The sequence below is a fragment of the Lygodium microphyllum genome, chromosome 9 (assembly GCF_053477565.2).
Source record: "Lygodium microphyllum isolate KBCC chromosome 9, Lygodium_microphyllum_v1.1.10, whole genome shotgun sequence".
Classification (NCBI taxonomy): domain Eukaryota; kingdom Viridiplantae; phylum Streptophyta; class Polypodiopsida; order Schizaeales; family Lygodiaceae; genus Lygodium; species Lygodium microphyllum.
This window is the reverse complement of record NC_141143.1, coordinates 130,540,102-130,558,747: the sequence shown is the minus strand read 5'-3', so window position 1 is coordinate 130,558,747 and position 18,646 is coordinate 130,540,102. Positions and strand designations below refer to the sequence as shown.

The window sequence follows — 18,646 nt, the reverse complement described above, 5'->3', positions numbered from 1 at the left end:
GCCATTAAGGATTATAAGTTGCATGTTAACAAGGAAGTTGGGAAAATTTATGTTAAAAAGAAAGCTAAAATTGGAAAGATTTGGTTGGGTACTTTGCATACATAGGTTAAAATCAGCAAGATAGTTCTTACGAGGGTAAACTTCATGCAAAATTTGATGCTATGGATTATCATGTGGATGTTCATGCGGATGATGTACCCTCTGCCTTATATGACTTCTGATTGGATAGTTGGGGTAGTATGGTAGATGTCCTTGGTATAATGCACAAAGTGACTAACTATCTTGAGCAATGTGATAGGGGAAGTGTGGCGAGGATGACACTGGTTAAAGGTTAATAGGATCATCTTATGAAATCACAACAAAAATCAAATTATTTTTCTTAGTAGTTGAAGTTGAAATAGGAAGAGTATGATGTATTGGTATCTCAATATGAAAAAAAAGTTTCGAATTCGCAACAAATCATTGAGATGTATATTGCATTGTTTGAGAAGTGGACAATGGATTTGAAGGCCAAGTGAATGACTGAAATTCATGGTTTTCTGGATAGGTATGTTGCTTTACAAGTTGATCATAAACTTCTTGTGGAATGGTTTCAGTGTTTGCTATGGAGCTCGAAGCTTAGAGCTTGGAGCTTGGAGATGGAGCTTGCTTGAAAGTGCATATTGGATCATGAAGCTACCTGTGCATTTGTGGGAGGAAGTGACTTGATTGGATTCGAAGGTAAGCTCACTACGCTTCCATGGGTCTTGGCAATGTGCTCATGAGAACAACGACAACTACTTTATAGAAGATTTCAAGAATGGATATAAATTGGTTGCAAAAGCCAAGCATGTGGAAAGGATGTTTACCTTGGATGTAAATGTATGCAAGTTGAAGACTTCTATGTTTACACAAGGGTCAAGCTTTAGACTTCTGAAAGAGTTCTTGAATTTGGAAACAAACACTTCATCCATAATCCTATCAAATAAAAAACGTGTCCAATTCGACATAGAAACATTCTATGCATACCAAATGATTTCGTATGTATCCCTGGATATAATCTCAGTTTTAATGAAAAGCATAATTTTTTCCATAAACCATCTTGGTTGCAATTTTCTTGATAGCATCCAATTGTTTGAGCGCATAAACATTCTTTGGTCCTGTTGGGTCCCTGAAAGCTTCCTGCATCTAATCTTTGGAGCATTTCCAACAAGTTAGGTTGGACTTAAGAGGTAGATAGACCACATGACCAACAATGGCTATAGTCAACTTGATTTTCCCAACAATCTTCCCATTAGTTTGCCTCATGATATCCAATTCTATTGATGTATGTGCATTAGTCAGCTACCTATCCCATGGTGTACATTATGCTAACAATGCAAATGTTTTAAGCCACTCATGATTTGTGGGCTCAAGAAGATTAAGAGAAAATGTAGAATCTGCAAAGGGTGTTACCATATTTGTAGCACTTGGCAAAATTTTGGCATTTTCAAGTGTAGTCTTCTCCTCCTTTGGTTGTCCATGCTGGTCATCAACAATAAATTCAGTGTGTTCATCCTCATCTACATTGACTCTTAAGCACTTTGACATGACAAGCTTGTGAGCTGAAGACCTAGATGTGTAAGTCATGGTGGTGCTAGTTGAAAACCGAACCTGCAATGGCAATGGGAAGGAAGAAACATGCATATTCATTGGCTCCATTTCTTTTGGAAAGTCCAAATTGAACTCATTGTTTGACTCGATTGTGCCATGAGTCATGTCAAAATTATGCCTTTCTGACATTTCACACCACACCTTGTCCCTTTGCCACATTTAACACCAATTGGGCATAATTAAATTGACAGTAATATAATAAGGTTGAACCATTCTCTTGAGTTTGAAACCATTTCAGAGCAAGCTTCAAAATATTCGCTTTTAGGTCTTGTAACAAGACTCTTGTTTTAGTACTACTCCCACAGCCAAATTAGAGACAACAACAAATACACCAATGGGTAAACCCATGCAAGAGGTTGTAAAATAGGGGCCACAACTAGCATCTTTTTCAAAACCATGTAAGCCTTTTCCTAATCCTCCTCCTCAAAAAAATGTATACCTTTCTTATTAAGAGTAGTGAAGGGAGAGCAAATATGAGACAAATACCTCAAGTACCTAAGGTGCCATTTGACCTAGCTTATAAATCTCATCAATTCTTGAACATTTGTTGGTTCCTTAGCTTTTTGAATAGCAGATATCTTGGATCAATAGCCACAGTTTCTTTTGACAAAATATGGATCAACCATACTCTTGCTGCAAACACAACTTGAATGGATTTAAGGACATGCCAAACTTCATGTGCCTCTCAAAACATAATGTGAAATGCTTTAGGTGCTCCCCCTTCCTACCAAACACATAGAAGTCATCAATGAATACTCTCATAAAGGTTGTCAAGTATGGATCATAGGTCTTTTATGCAGCTCCCTAAAACTCTTGAGACCCATTCTTAAGTCTAAAATTCATCACTCTACTAACATAAGCTCCCCATTCTGTAATAAATGCAGCCTTGTCCATATCATCTGGATGCATGCTAATCTAATTATAACCAAAAAACCCATCTAAGAAGCTATATCTCATGTCTTGATATGTCATCAAGAAGAGAATTAGTAAATAGTATTGGAAATGGATTTGTTATGGTTGATGAATTCAACTACATGCAGTCAACACAAACCCCAATCTTCCCATTCTTCTTAGGTACCACTACTATTGGAGACATCCATGCTACTTCATTTACTAGTTTGATAAAACCAACCCTCAAAAGCTTGTCAATTTTCTCCTTACCATGTTTAGCATAATTAGGATTCATTCTATACCTCTTTTGGATAATAGACATAGCACCCCCTTTTTAGGTTAATCTTATGCTGACACACTACTAGATCATACGCTCTCACATCTATGTAATCCCAAGGAAATATATCATGAAACTCCTTGCACAACTCAATCATGTATTTCTTGAATGCTTCCTCCACAAAGATACTTAATTTGATGGATTTAGGCTCTCTTGATTCATTTAGGTTTACTTCTTGAACTTCATCCTCCACAACTCTTGCAGACTTCCTCAACTATGCTCATATCTCTGCTCAGCCTAAATAATAGCCTTTTGTCCTTCATCATGCATATCTGAACTGTCCATACACTCTACGTCCTTATCAATTCTCTGATTTTCAAATATCCCTTGCTATTTTGATTCAGGATAATGGTCCTAGGGTCTTGAAATTCTTTATACTACTAATTTCACGACCTTTCCTAAAATTTAGATTGCTTCTAACATGCAAAAGGATCTTTAGGATACTGTCCTAATTAGTTTTGATCTACAGATTGAATAGTTTGCTATTCAGGAACTTCATTTCCAGTACTTTTGGGCTAGTCTTGATACCCTTGAATGATGTTATCATATCTATTTCAAACAATGGAACCACTGAAGGATTTTCTTGAATAAATACATGCTCCTCCTTATCTCAACTTCATCTACTAGGTTGATAGTTTGAGCTACTAGAGGTTTGGAAGTATTCTTCAGGATTACTTTGTTGACAATAGATAATGTGATTTCCTTGATTCCTTTGGGGATGCACACATAATCATGCCCCAAGTTCTGCCTCAACCTAGCAAGTTTAATCCATGGTCTGCCTAGGAGAATATAATATGAATCCCCAATCTCTAACATTCTTAACACAACAAAACTTACTTAAAACTTTAGATCAACCACGTTGATTGGTTCTTGAGAATACCTAATGGTTGTAACCTCCTTTGATCTGCCATCTTGACCTGAAATGGTGTAGAGTAATAGTCCACCTTACTTTTATTGGCCACATATGTCTGTTCAAGAAGAATGTTAATTCTAGATCCCCCATCCAAAAGAACACCATCATATGTTTCTCCTACATATTCCACTTCAATGATAGGGACCTGGTAGTCCACAATCTCCCTTTGTGTAGCTATAATTGCCTAACAATCAGACACTTCTTGAACCTGCAAAGATTTCCCTTCAAGAAGCTCTTGTTGCTTTTGTCTAATTTTTGAGAGAAGCTTTTCCTTAAATCATGGTATCATGTTCAAAATCTAATCTAAGGTCGATTTAGAGAAAATCTTGCTAAGACTTGAAATAACTCTTTTGAACCTCCTCCTTGCAACTTTTTGAACTTCTGTCTTCAGGTTGCTAATTTTCATGATCAAGATTCAAGCTTCCTTGCCACTCTAGATCTTCAAACTCTTCAAGTACTTCTTTTTCTATCTTTTTTTTTACAACTTACTAACTTGCTTTGTGACCATCCTCTTGGCTTTTTCTCATTTTTCCCAATCAAGTTTCATATGGGCTTGACTTCTAGTGACAACTAATACCATAGGTTCTTTAGGACAATCTTCTATTTTAATACAATTGGAACATTCACATAGGATATGCATGCTTACAACATTCATATTACATGACACCTCATCTCCCCTTCCTTGCTCTTCCTCTCTTGATGAATCTCCTCATACCCTTCAAACAATCACTACATCTTTAGGGATCTGCATTTGTTTTTCTTGGTCAGGTAGCTCTTAAGGTGCTCTTGCAAGTCTTCTATCATTGCAGGTCCTTGCTATTGGCATGTTATCTCATTCCTATGCCTTGCCATAGTTCACAGTTGGGTCCTACAAAGTGTTCTTGACCTCCACAACAATGGCATGCTCTTGTTTATATAGTTTGATGTTGTCCCTAGAAGTTAGTCCTTGGCTATCTTGTTGGCATCCTCCTCAGTCCCTTGAAGGGTCTTTGAGGCATTGAGTCAAGAATTACTTAGTTTATTGTAGCTAGCTATATAATCCTTGCCCTAGGATGCATCATTGGCACTTGCTGTCCTATGCAGACATAGAGATTATACTAGCAAGTTTTGGTTTCATGCCCATTCCTTTGACATATTTCACAATATTTTTCCTTTGTGTTTCAGAAAGTCCCAATTATTTTAGATTTTGCTTAATTTTCTTTTCAAGCTTATTGTCCTCGAGCTTCTTCTTACCCTTATCCTTTGCTTTCTTTTTCTTGACTTTATTTTCCTTTTTTTTTCTAATGTTTTTTCTTAGTGATGTCTTTCAACTCTGTACTACTTGAATCATCATTCAAATCCTTCTCATCCTCATCACTATCACTATCATCATCTGACTTTTCCTCTGAGTCTAAAGAATCATCATCATTATGGTTGTTTGACCCCATCCTTCTTTCTAGTCTCGTAGCAGCTCTAACCAAAGTATCTAAAGTATCATTTGGTGCAACCTCTACATTTGCTATAAGACCTTAAATCTTACTCTTCATGCTCTTAATAAAATAAGAGATCTACATTTCCTGAGATAGTCTATTGGCAACATTCAATCTATTTAACAAAATTTGAAACTTTTGAACATAATCTTCCACTAAAATTTCTCTTTGATCTATGTTTTTAATCTTCCTCAAAATACCTCTCGAAGTTTTGTCCTTCCTGAAATGCGACAGAAATGTAGTCCTCAATGCATCATATGTAGTGAAGGCACCCATACCATAACTACTACACCAATCCATAGCTTGCTCCTAAAGAGTGCCTAGAAACTACTACTTTTTAACTTGGTCTCCATACAATTGGTTAAACCCACTTGTTGTCGATCTTGTTTCAAATTGAGCCACATGACAATCAATGTCTTCTTTATTTTCCCCTTAAAATTTGGTTGCTCATACCTTAGGGTTTTGAGTTGGTGTTGCTTGAGTTTTCTGCTCCTATTACCAAGACCTAGTGGATCAAACACTTGCTTTCATTGTATAGGTGGCCCAAAAAGAGTAATTCATATCCACAAAACATCTTGTATATTTCTCCTCAAATCATTAGGAGTCGTCTATGCCTCTAACTCAGCATCATCATTTACATCTCCTCCTATTGCACTTGTGGATGGGATATCCCCTAGCACAATATCCTCAGGTTTAGGTTCCTCCTTGTGTAGGTTTTCATCAACTTTTGCCTCTCTTTTAACATACACTTCTCCTACAACCTGCACTTCTCCATCCACTTGAAACTTCAAATTGGCCCTCAAACAAAATGCATTGGGATTCCCTTCTCAAATATTCCCTCAATTCTATTGCTCTTGTCCAATATGTTTTTTTCCCATATTGAAGACGAGACAAGGTCTACCCCACCTTCTCCTCAATGATAACAACATCCATTAAATCTAACAAAGTTTTGTAGTAATCTAGGCACATTTGGATGATAGACTTGTGAGTATCTAATAAGCACACAATACTTTCATGTGCATATTTTTTATGGTGGAGACAAGCAAAAAATATAGTGCATCTAGCAATTGTTATTGTGCAATGCATCTTAATATGCCAATAATTTATATTTGGCACATTGCTAACTTTGAATAGCTTGAACTTTGCATCTCAACCACTTAGTATAAGTGACCAAATCATCAAAATTATCCCTAACCTGTTTTGCATGGCCAAAGAATGATCCAACAAAGATTGTAGGTGTGCTACAATTTAGCTCTAACAAGAATAAATGTATGTTGAATCCCATATCATTGGGACAACATGTATGCATTCTCTCAAAAATCAAATATGCATACGTGCCCTTGGAGATCATTTACCAAACAAAGTAATCAACTAGAGCATATACTTGAAAAAGTAATTGTGGCACAATAAAAAAGATGGATTGGATCATAAAGGCAAATTACCTATCACGGCCTTGAAACTATAAGCTAGCTAATATATCATTTCTACCATCAAAAGATAACGATTTGAAAGAACATAGCACGTCTTTACCTACATATTTCACATTGTCGAAAGGAAAGGGTCACTCTGGCAAACATACATACAATGCTAAAGAGAATACTATAGATAAATTTAGGCTTGGGAGGGTGGAGCCAAGTCCACATATCTTGTTTCAATGAGGAAGCTACCAAAGCATCCTAAGCTTAGTGTTCAGGACCATCCATAACAGAATGAGACAAAGTTTCCTATGTTAGAGTCCCCTATCAACAACCCATGACACACCATAGAGAGAAATTTAGGTGTTCCCAAAGTTCATGACAATCTCAAGCTACATTGGGTTGCATACACACCCATTAACAATTGAACCTTGCCCTAATACATTATCTCCATTATCAAGAATTTTTGTTGGATAGCTTGATGGAGTAATGAGGGTTGCAATGAAGAAAATCATGTGGCATAACACCATATCTATAAATAGCATGACCACTAAGGAAAAAATTATAATCCTTATACACATAGATGGCACTAGCCCATTAAGTGTTGCTTATGTTCCATTGCACAATAGTCCTCTACATTCGATATTGTTTATGCCCCTTACCTTCCATGGTGCTAACTTCCTGATGTGTAGGTGAGTAAAAGCTATTGTTATAGTGCTTTTCCTTTTGTAGGGACTTGCATTTATGGAACCTCTCCATGTCACTTTAAATGACATCAATAAGGTCCACCCTCTACATACTAGTAGATATTGTCCAAGAAGGATATGGGTACTATAATTACAAAGACACTTCCTTGAAGTAAGCAATTTTTTCCAAGCATCAAATCACAAAGTAAAATCTAAACTAATTTTATTGACAATGATCACATGTGGTATCTAAGCCAAACAGTTTGAGTAACAGTGTTAATGATGGATAAAATGTATCTAAATAGGATTCTTGATGTGCATGATGTTTCACCATAGACACCTAAGAAGCTTCCTTAGGGTCTTGTTCTTGAGAGATCAAACCAAGCTCACCTTGAGGTGACATACTATTGTTGAGACAAAATAGGAGGCTCATGCACTCACATAGGTACACCTACATGATACCTCAAGATTGTAGTTGCATTTTGAGATGAAGTGACACCCAACTAGATGTTGAGGCTTGGATTATACCTTAGTATTTTAGTATGCATGTAGGCACATGTCTATTACGTATGAAGCACCCCTTAAATGTTATGTGATGTCATATGAAGGGTGGCTATCCTAATGTATCTTTTGGTTGTATTCTTTTGTATCTATCTTCATATGGAATTAAAACTTTTTAGAATAGCACCTTGTGGGGGTGGTTGATGGCTGAATCAAACACCCTATCTTTGTCTCTTGAAATTCTAATGTCATTTATATGTTCTATTCATTTAGGAAATAACTGATTAGTAATTTTCAGGATAGTGTATTCTCATGAATGATTATGCTGTGTACTTCATGTCTATGTAGTATTCCCAAAAAATATGTGCTATTTATGGTCGTTTCTCATTCAAGAAGTAGTAGGTTGAGATATGAATATTTCAGGCAGATTGTTGTTTGTATCGATTATGATAGGCCATTACACTTTGGCAAACCTACCTTGTTTGTGTGCATAATGCTCATGATTTAGGAATCAAGTTTAGAGTGCTTTGGATGGGCATAATTTATGACAAGATAATTCCCTCAACAAGGGGATTGGGTCCTCACAAGGGTGGGCCTAATGCCACTCGTTCGGAAGATCCTAGTGCTTTGATTGTTATCGAAGGTTTCATTCCCTCAAGCTTTGTAGCATTGGAGACCCATTTCCATTATGGAATCATTATATAAAATCTTCTCAAGATCAATGCTTACACATTTCAAATAATTTTCCCAAAATTAGCTCAATTCTCAAGAACAAAGCTAACATGTTTCAAAAAAAAATAAAAATCAAAGTTGATTCATCCACAACAATATGGCTTCATGAAGGGATGGAATATTATAAACAATATTTTTAATGTCCGATTAGGGATACCAAAGCTTCTAATCAAGAGATTGTAATGATTCTGGTATATTTTCAAAAACATTTTCATTATGCTACGTAGCCCTGTCTTTGTCAATTAATGTCTTCCATGAGTTTTGGGCCTCAAATGACTTTAGGTATTGATACAATGAGCTATGATGGGGTACTTAATAGAGGGGTAATTGAAGAGATTTCTCTCACTCAAGCTCTTTGTTGAGGATGCCCTCTTAGTCCTTTGTTGTTTGCATTGGTGAGTCACTTGATACTCTATTGGATAAGTTGGTGATTGATAATGAAACTACTGATCTAGCTCTTTCTAGTAGAACTAAGCTTTCGGAACAATCACTTGCAAATGGTTCATCTATGTTTCTTAAGGTTGACAAGTCTAATTTGGATAGGGCAATGGTTATTTGGAGATTGTTTGGTCTATTGGCCTTGGACCTCCACATCAATGCACTATTCATTCGCATTAGTTGTACAAAGAGATATGCATGCTTTGGACTGGTATAATGGAATAGTTTATGGGGGAGAGATCAATGGATACTTGGAATATCCCATTGGGTTGGATATGGCCCACACATTGCTCCCTTAGATGGTTCACACTCTTACTAGTTTTACGTATTGGAAATCTTAAGACACAACCAATGATGATAAGCATAATCGATTTCTTGCATTTATTTCCCAAGCCATAGAAGTCATTTCAAGAATTGGCACAAGCCATCCACTTTATGCTATAGAAATTTTTTTTATATATAATTTGGTTTAAGTTTGAGTCTCCTAGCAGCATATTACCATACCATGTTTGGATAATGTTGCCTTGTTAATTTTCAAGATTCACATTATAGCTTTGTGAATTGCTTCATCACAATCCTTGTGCAAGCAAACATCATCCTTGGGTAAACATTAGTATGGCTTTCATTAATGAAACCGATATCTCACATGGCTCACAGTACAATGCAAGCTTCTTATTGGAATGTTTTAAATGCAAAGCAAATATCTATAAATCTCTTCCTTCACACTTGATTGTTCCTTCAATACATGGCATCCCCTTGACCCTAAAAAGGAGGCTAACTCATTGATTGTTTCTTGACAAAAAATCCTTCACTTCACTACAAATCCTTCACTTCACTACATGTCATCCCCTTGACTCTAAAAAGGAGGCCAACTCATTGCAAACAAAGGCTTTGGCCCCATCCAAGTTGCTTAATTGGCTAGCACAACTAGGTTTAAGGACTATATGAGATGTTATCATTCTTGGGCAATATTGAATTTATTCTTTTTGCTACATTGTTAGAACTTTTGAGTTACTTGGGGTTATCAAGTGATTTGGACCAACTTGGAGAAGGCTTTTATGTGTCCACATGATTTCCTAAAACAAGTAGCCAATTAAGTTTATCATAAGATGTTTAAGATAGGAGATGGATAACTAAGAGAGCAAATAAAGTTTGTTCTCAAAATAGTAAAGCTACATGGTGTAATTGGTTGTCTCAATTGTGGGGATCCAAGTGCCCTAACTAGGGTAAGATTTTTGTATGGAGACTTCTTATTGAGAATCTCCTTACAAGGGATACATAGCACTATCACAAGCTCTCCAATGATAGATGTCTTTTTTACTATGTGATGAGACTTTTGCTCATCTTTTTATTTCTTGTCCAATTGCTAGACAAGTCTAGAGTTTTATTTCTTAAATATGGACTTCAATGAAGCATCGTCATATGATCATCCATTCTTGGGTTTTGGATAAGATGCCATCCACTACCACTTTATAACTATAGTGTGCTCATCTTCTTCACTTTTTGCATTGAACTAGTCTTTGGGATATCTAGTTGACAAACAATGCTTTTTTTTTCTTTTTTTTATTTGGGTGCAATTCAACCTCGAAGTAGCTACAATCATGTGGGATACGTTCAAGGATCGCTATTGTGGCAAGCTAATTCCATGGTTTTCACTGGTCAAGTTTTTTCAGTGCTGTGAGCCATGTTCAAGGATAGCTCTTGTAACTAGATCCATGATTTCTCTTGGTGTGATCCTTTAGATGTAGCTGCTCAACGCTCTGTGAATGGATATCATCTAGACCACCCCGGTTGTGCCCCCTTCTGTTAGAGGGCCCTTTCTAAATGTTTGAATTCAACGAATTAAAATTCACGAAAAAATGCGCGCGCGCGCGCGCGAGAGAGAGAGAGAGAGAGAGAGAGAGAGAGAGCCTCTTTAAAGTCCAGAATTTCTTGAAGAAGCCACCATTGAAGACTCATTATTTTGTGGGGGTATGTTTAGCCTGTTCCCACAACAAGGATAGCTACATTAATAACAGTGAAAGAAACAATCAGCAAACTGTATGACCACAAAATTTACAAAACAAGTGACAAGCTTGCTTGTAGAACGAGGAGAGATCAGAATGTCTATACAAACTCTACAGAAGGGGAAAAAGAAAGCTAGCAAGCAGAATGAGGAGGTTCTCAAACCTAGCCTCTTCATTTTTTAATGTCATATAAATAGTTGGTGTATGCAAGATAGTGCTTGATACTTTGTTCCTGCCATTGGTGCAAAAGGGTCTTCGGATTCTGCAGCATTGTTCGGATCCAAGAGATCAATACAAAATTTGATTGCTTCAACTGCTGACTTTACCGAGAAAAAGCCGAAACTATTCCTCATCATTATAGCATGTTTTAATACTCAAAGCTAGCTGCAGGTATTGTACATATTTACAAGTTAATATATCTCTGCAAAACTGGTATTGTACATATTTACATGTTTTAATACTCAAAGCTAGCTGCAGGTATTGTACATATTTACAAGTTTATATATCTCTGCAAAACTGGTCCACACACTTTCATGGCTAAAACTGTAAGAGCCTATATGGTCATGAAAAATATTTCTCTGGGAATTCTTGCCAGGCAAGTTATCTTACAAAAAGAATGTGGTATGTAAGGGTTTATATCCTTGTCAGATTTCCTGATGGTCTCTTGAGAGGAACACCGCAATAAATAATTATAAACCTTACTGACAAAATTGTGGGTTCATCTAATGTGAACCCTTCAAAAATGCATTGGCTATCTTTGATTTCACATGCCGCTGAGAGGCTGCATTCCATTCTCCCGTCTGCCATCCACACTAAATTATCAATTCATTGCTTCACTTCTGTTAATAGACACGCCCACACCCACACCCACACAACAACACACCACCACCACTGCGCCCCCCCCCCCCCCCCCCCAAAAAAAAAGAACAGAATGTAATTCCCCAATGCAAGATTCACTTGATTAAAATTTCAAACGTCAGAACCCCAAGATCAAAATTTAACTGCAGTTCTTACCTCAAGCATTTCATTGCGATTGCCATCAAACATGCGAAATATTAAATCAAGCTCCCTCTGCAAATATCAAACAAAATCACATGTTTATTGCAGCACACCAAACCAAGGTCCCTATACAAAATGTGATGAAGATAATTAAGAAGGCGATCCATCTAGCAAATCACAACCCATTTGACGAGAGTATATAACAAGGCACTAAGCAAATATCCTGGTTTAAAATACGGTTGCCTTCCATGATACTGTGTATTCAATATGCTAAGGCCCCAAACTTTGATTGGGAAATTTACTCAGCATTCAGTAATCAAAATGCCTTTTATATGACATTACAATCGTCCCCATGTATGAGCAAACCATGAGAAGTCAGTAAAGTGTGGAGGATTAAGCTCACCTTTCTTACAAATTGGGTTGACGAATGAGCTTTGAGTAATTCTTCAAACTCTTCTCGAGTCATTCGACTGCCTTGACCTGACAAACAAGCCCAAAATATCGATATATGAGAACCAGTTTCCTGCTTATGATTGGCAAAGCCAGAACATATATATTCAGTGTGTGCTTGTGAATGAGTATGCACTTTCTGTTTGTATTGCATCCATATTTATATTTACACAAAATCATTGCTACAGTGATGGTGCCCAACAAAACAGAAAAAAACAAAAAAAAAAACTGTAACTTGGCCAATGCATTTGGATAATTATGTGGGTACTAAATATCAATATTGATGGATGCGTTCTGGCATGTAGGTATGTCAGTGTACGAAGGTCTGAGTTTTCAGCAGCAACATCTAAATGATCTCAAATTTTTACAACAAAGAAAAAGGGTCTCTCTTCCTCACCTTCTCTTGTCTGTGTATTATGTACTAGCCACCCTTGAGTGGCCACCCAGGGATGTCATAGAATTTCTTCTGTACAGGGTTTGGAAAGATGGTTCACACTCCTATGGCCTCTGGACTCTATGTAATTGATTTGTCAACTGAAACTTCACTTGCTTTTCCAAGCTTCTGATTGCAAACACAAAAGGGTTTTGCTTACAATCAGGGGCTCCTTTTGTACATTAAACAGAAGAATGGTGTTTCTACGAAGTGTATGACTGAAACAGTGGTTTTTAAGAACAGACTATTGCAGAAAACAAGTAAAAAGAAAGGGATAAGAAAGCAAAAAAAAAAAAAAAACAAACAAGGATTTTGTCTTACAGTGTGTATGTATGTGAAAGTAAAATTTAGAAGAAAGTCGATAATAAGCTGTTAGTATTATAATGACAATCAATTCCAACCTCAACCCATCACCCATGCTCTCTGCGGGCCATTGTGTAGGTCAGTCCTTCATTGGAATTGTAATATTTTAACTGTTGAGCAATTCTAGATAGGTATCCAGACATGAAACTGATTGGGCAGGGTGTACTTCCAAAACAACCCCTTCACATTGCAGATGGCTCCTAACTGATACCATAACCAGCACATATGAAATGAGACTAAACCAAATAAACAGGTTTAGAAAGTATGCCACATCAACCATGGTTCAAGCCCAAATTTTGGCACTCTGGTTGTCAGCCCCTCTGAGACACTTTCAATCACAAGAAAGAAATAAAGACAACTAAAATGAAGTAGGAAACAGAAGCTTGTACATAGCAAAGCCATACTGCACCTATCACTTACTTTTTTAACGACAAAGGAAACACTTTCATACTGTAAAACAACTAGACGTTTATAGAGCCAGCCATGCTGCATCTAATCACTCACTTTGATTTGCTACCAATACCAGCATGAAACACCTCAAACATAAATAAAAGTAAAAAGTTGAAAGCTGAAAACATAAAAGACTGCATTCAGTTGATTAAAATATTACCTCGGTTAGCAATTGATTGAAAAATGTCATCTATGGCATCCATGTGTTGCAACAGGTCCCTTAGGGCAGCAAGATCCTGGCAAACAACAATGTGAAAGCTATCAAAATATCCAGACATGTACCTACTAAAGAAGTAAACACTGGAACCACATACGGCCCTGAGTATACCTGAGCACGGCGCTTGTCCTTGAAAGTTGGCAAGATACGAAATGCAAAAATAAGCCCCACAAAACATGTGATGGCCAGAGTTGAGGTTGACCCCATCACCCAATAAAACATACGAGGGTGATCTTCAATACCACTACATTTTTTTTACAATGAAATTGATGAAAAGCAGAAAATGACATGTTTGTATATGAGAAAACTCTAGTTATGGATCTAAAGAAAAGCACACATACCTCAAGAGATTCATCCCAAAAAAGCTTGCTGGTACAGTAGCTCTGTAAAGTTGGTTATCCATCAGGTGAAAAACCGTGGCAAAAAATAAAGGTTATTTGAAACATCAAGCTTTTCTTCCAAGAACAAAACTGGGGAATGCAGGGAGACAAAAAATTACTTACAAACTTAAGGTTACAGTTGCAATGGATATGTAAAGGTTCATTGTTATGATCCGATTTCGTGTTGTATCAAGTCCAAGCTCCCAAACCTTTTGCCAACAATCACAAACTGTTAGGTGTGTTCCTTCGATTTGTCAGACAGAGACACATCCAAAGACAGGCAGCAATAGATGTAATGATTACCTCTTGTGCTGCATCCATACCCTTTCGCATTTCCTCTAGTGCACCCCCAGCATCATCAATCTACCCAACGGAAAGAGGAGCGCTGTTACACTTATTTGACTTCAAAATGAATTTAATGTGCTGTTAGGTTGGGTGCAGCGCCACCTCACGCTGATAAGATACGATCAGGTCTGCAGCTGCCTGGCGAAGTTTGAGTGGTTGCTGCTCTGCTTTTGGAGCTTCCCTAGACAGGAGGACAAAAAAAGTTGATTAATTTACCATTTTCTATTTACAACTTCAGTTTACAATTCTCAAACTACAAATATGGCAATCATAAGTTTCTATAAATTCACATGTGATTTATCTTGCAGAAAACCTTTATGAATTGTCCCTGATATTGGACTCACAAGTACTTAAAAAAGTTATTAAGGCACAATGCTATCAGTACAATCTAACTATGAAAATAGGAGTCCACAATAGAAAAGCTTTTGAGAGAGGTGTTAGATATTAATACCGCACCACGTGAACATGTGCATGTGTGGGTTTGAACACCCCTTAGACCTACCTATGTTACATAAGGGTCGAACGTTTAGGTATGAACCTTAGCCCCATAAGAACCATAGTACTTGCAATTCAATTATCTTGGCTTTCATATTGTGTGACTCTCTCTTTTCTTTTTGTGAAGTTTGAATTAATATAAAGAGATATTTTAATCAGGCCTTTTGGCCAGCCAAGCACGACCAAAGATTGGCAAGAAACTCTTATGAACCCAAAAGGCTATGAAAACACCACTCTAGAAGAATCAAAGAAGACGATGATGAAGTGGGCAGAGTAGGGGTGCACAATATCCTTGCATGGAGCAGCAACCTCTCCAAGTATCAAGCTAGTCGAAACCATGGAAGTAATCTGCCATAATAGCAAGCCTCGCACACAAACCACATGACCATGGATGCCCAAGGCCGAATCAAAGATAAAAGCATTGTGAGTCCACCAGATGTGCCAAAGAATTGTTCATCACATAAACTGAAAGAAAGAAGGATGATGGGAGTGCAGCCTGGCCATTGATAGCATCTTGCCCAAAACCCAAGAATGGATGGGCATTCCCCAACTTGTGAACGAGGTCCATACCCTAGAAACAAAGTCCCAAACCTATTTGGCAATGGGGCGAGAGATAAAGAGATGAGCAAGGGTCTCATGAGTCATCACAAGTAGTACAAAAAACACATTTGCCATGGAACACACCACTTGTCAAAAGACCCCCAATAAGAAGTCTGCATATAAAAACTTTCCCTTGATAAGGAAGCTTAGACTTCCGTAGACGAGGCAGCCGATCACACCACTTAGCATTACTGCCATGAACAAGCCAAACTTTATTTGCTTTCTTGATGGCCCATCTCTTATCATCGACCATTTTGTGGCACGTTTGATTGGCTGACCGTTTCAAAAAGTCTTCCGGTTTCACAAAAGTCCAATCCAACCATGGCGACAAGAGCTGAACAGCAAGTAAGGGAGAGTGCCTCCAAAGCTGGTCTTCCAAGGTCAATCAAATCAACCTATAACCATGAGGTACCTGGAAGTATTGTCGAATACAACGAAAAGAATAAACCTTGGACTAACCTTGAATAATAGCATCTTGAATAGCCTTCGAATTCAATTTGGCCATCCTATTAAATTTATCCCTTTGCAGTTGCTTGTCAGGCCAAATGAGCAACTTGGATGTCACCAAAACTTCTGCCTAAAAGGAATTAGCTTATAGGATGGTGCCAAATAGTGAAGCAAAGAATCTCCTACCATGATTTTGTTGGTAGTTTAGTCAGCTCATGAGTGAGCTTGGGCATGTACAATTGTGGGCTGGGCACTGCAGATGTTTTACATATATTTTATTGTCATTTTTCTGATGGTTTTGGCCATTTATTCTGGCCGACTGGTGCATGATGCTAGCCAACCCGATCTTCTTATGGTATTATTTTATGCCTATTTATTTGGGGTTCCCTTCTCCTCGATCATTCATCACTTGAAGTTTTCCAATGCAAGTCCTATTGAAGAGAGGGAGCTAGTGCCAATGCCCACACAACCAGTGACTCACTATTGTGTGTGACTATCTCGTGTTTGGTACATGGATTCCATTTTTCGAGCATATCTCTAAGTTCTCCCTTTGCAATGTTCTTTTGTTTTCTCGTTTCTCTCATGTTGTACAATCTATTACAGCAGTCTCCTACGCTTCCATCGCTGCAACCACTTTTGACATGGTACCAGATTTCAAGCTTGGTGCTCTTGATGCTGTTCACTGCTGTTGTAGGTCTGCAAACTGCTGTTGATCAGTCTTTTCAGCCTTTTGCTGTCCAGGCGACCTGCTGCTGCCCTAAATCCCACTGTTTCCAGCATCAGCCATCTGTGTTTTTCCTCCAGCTGCCTGTGTTTTGACTGTTCTACCTGTACTAGGCAGATTGTGACCTGTCTTCTCTTGTTTTTCTGCATTTTCGGTGCTTAATCAGCCTGCATCTTTACTGCTAATGCTGCATTTTCAGGTTCTATGGTGTTTGTAGGCTGGGCAACCTGTCACCCCCATTCTTGGCAAACTTCGTATGCATATTCAGAGCTATGTGGACACAGAGGAGTTCCATATTATGCCTCTAGAGGGCTGTGATGTTCTGTTGGGTATCCCATGGTGTCACAGGAAGCATGCTATCTTGGATACTTACAATAGGAGCAAGACTCATGTGTTAGATGTGAAGCTTAAAGGAGAGTCTATCCCAGTTGTTTCTGCTTCTGCAATTACTTTTGTGATGAAAAATCATACTTCAGCGTACTTGGTTTTTGCAAAGCAAGTTAATGAAGTTGACAGTAATGTGTCTATCCTAGGTGAAAGTAGAAGGGCTTTCTTGGATAAATTTAGTGACTGTTCCTCAGATTCGTTACCAGGAGAGTTACCCCCTGAGAGGCTTGAAGATCATACCATAGATCTTATTCCAGGGACTAGTCCGCCCAATAGGCCACTGTACAGGGTCAGTGCAGCGCAATAGAAAGAGATTATGACGCAGGTTAATGAGCCTTTAGAGAAAGGACTAATTCAGCCCAGTAGTTCTCCGTTTTGTTCACTTGTGTTGCTAGTTCAGAAAAAGGACGGCTCTTGGCGAATGTGTATTGACTACAGAGCCTTGAATAAGAATACAATCAAGAATAGGTTTCCGATTCCGAGGATAGATGACATTCTTGATCGATTACAGGGAGCAGGAAATTTTAGCAGGATAGATTTAAAAAGTGGATACCATCATATCAAAATCAGGCCAGAGGATATCCATAAGATTGCTTTTAGAAAGACATTTGGTCTCTATGAATTTTTAGTCATGCCATTTGGATTGACCAATGCTCCTGCTACATTTAACAGGATGATGGATAGAATTTTCCACCCTTATCGAAGTTTCGTTGGCACATTCTTTGATGATATGATTATCTTTTCAAATAATAAAGAGGAGCAGAGAAAACACCTAGTTGTAGTCTTTAATGAGCTTAAGCGTAACAGATTGCTCATTAATGGTAAGAATAGTAAATTCTTTTTGAAAGAGATTCACTTCCTTGGGCACATAGTTTCTAAAGATGGTGTGAAGATGGATCCTACAAAGATAAAAGCAATTGTCTCTTGGCTAGACTTGAAAACTGTTAATGATGTCCGCAGTTTTCTTGGCCTATGCTCTTACTACAAAAGATTTGTAAGACACTTTGCAGAGATTGCTTCTCCTTTACATACGCTTGAAAAGAAGGATGTCAAATGGCAATGGATTGACAAAGAGAAACCAGCATTTAGATGTTTGAAGGGAAAAATGACTACAGATCCAGTACTTATTTTGCCAGATCTGTCTAAGCCATTTGTAGTGCAGTGTGATGCATGTGGAAACAGCATTGGTGTTGTATTAATGCAAAATGGAAGAGTTGTGGCATACGAGAGTAGAGTACTTTCTATCGTGGAAAGGACTCACCAAATTTATGAGAAAGAATTATTGGCTATGATCCATGCACTCTCTAGTTGGAAGCACTATTTGCTTGGTGCTGAT

At 37.8% G+C, this 18,646-nt stretch overlaps 1 protein-coding gene across 3 annotated transcripts in view; it reads right to left on the bottom strand.

Annotated features, from left to right (window-relative positions):
- Window positions 1-11,061: 11,061 nt before the first annotated feature.
- Window positions 11,062-18,646, bottom strand: part of LOC148031584 (magnesium transporter MRS2-2-like) — a 71,569-nt gene continuing 63,984 nt past the window's right edge. For 2 of the 3 annotated variants that reach the window (XM_087685159.1, XM_087685158.1), the window contains exons 8-16: window positions 14,760-14,838; window positions 14,616-14,675; window positions 14,436-14,521; window positions 14,274-14,315; window positions 14,044-14,176; window positions 13,876-13,951; window positions 12,423-12,499; window positions 12,035-12,091; window positions 11,062-11,820 (exon numbers count right to left, since the gene is read on the bottom strand). In XM_087685159.1, the coding sequence (XP_087541285.1) occupies window positions 11,743-11,820; window positions 12,035-12,091; window positions 12,423-12,499; window positions 13,876-13,951; window positions 14,044-14,176; window positions 14,274-14,315; window positions 14,436-14,521; window positions 14,616-14,675; window positions 14,760-14,838 (688 nt within the window). In that variant the 3' untranslated portion in view covers window positions 11,062-11,742. The remainder of the gene's footprint in view (window positions 11,821-12,034; window positions 12,092-12,422; window positions 12,500-13,875; window positions 13,952-14,043; window positions 14,177-14,273; window positions 14,316-14,435; window positions 14,522-14,615; window positions 14,676-14,759; window positions 14,839-18,646) is intronic. The other variant, XM_087685157.1, reaches the window with a different exon arrangement.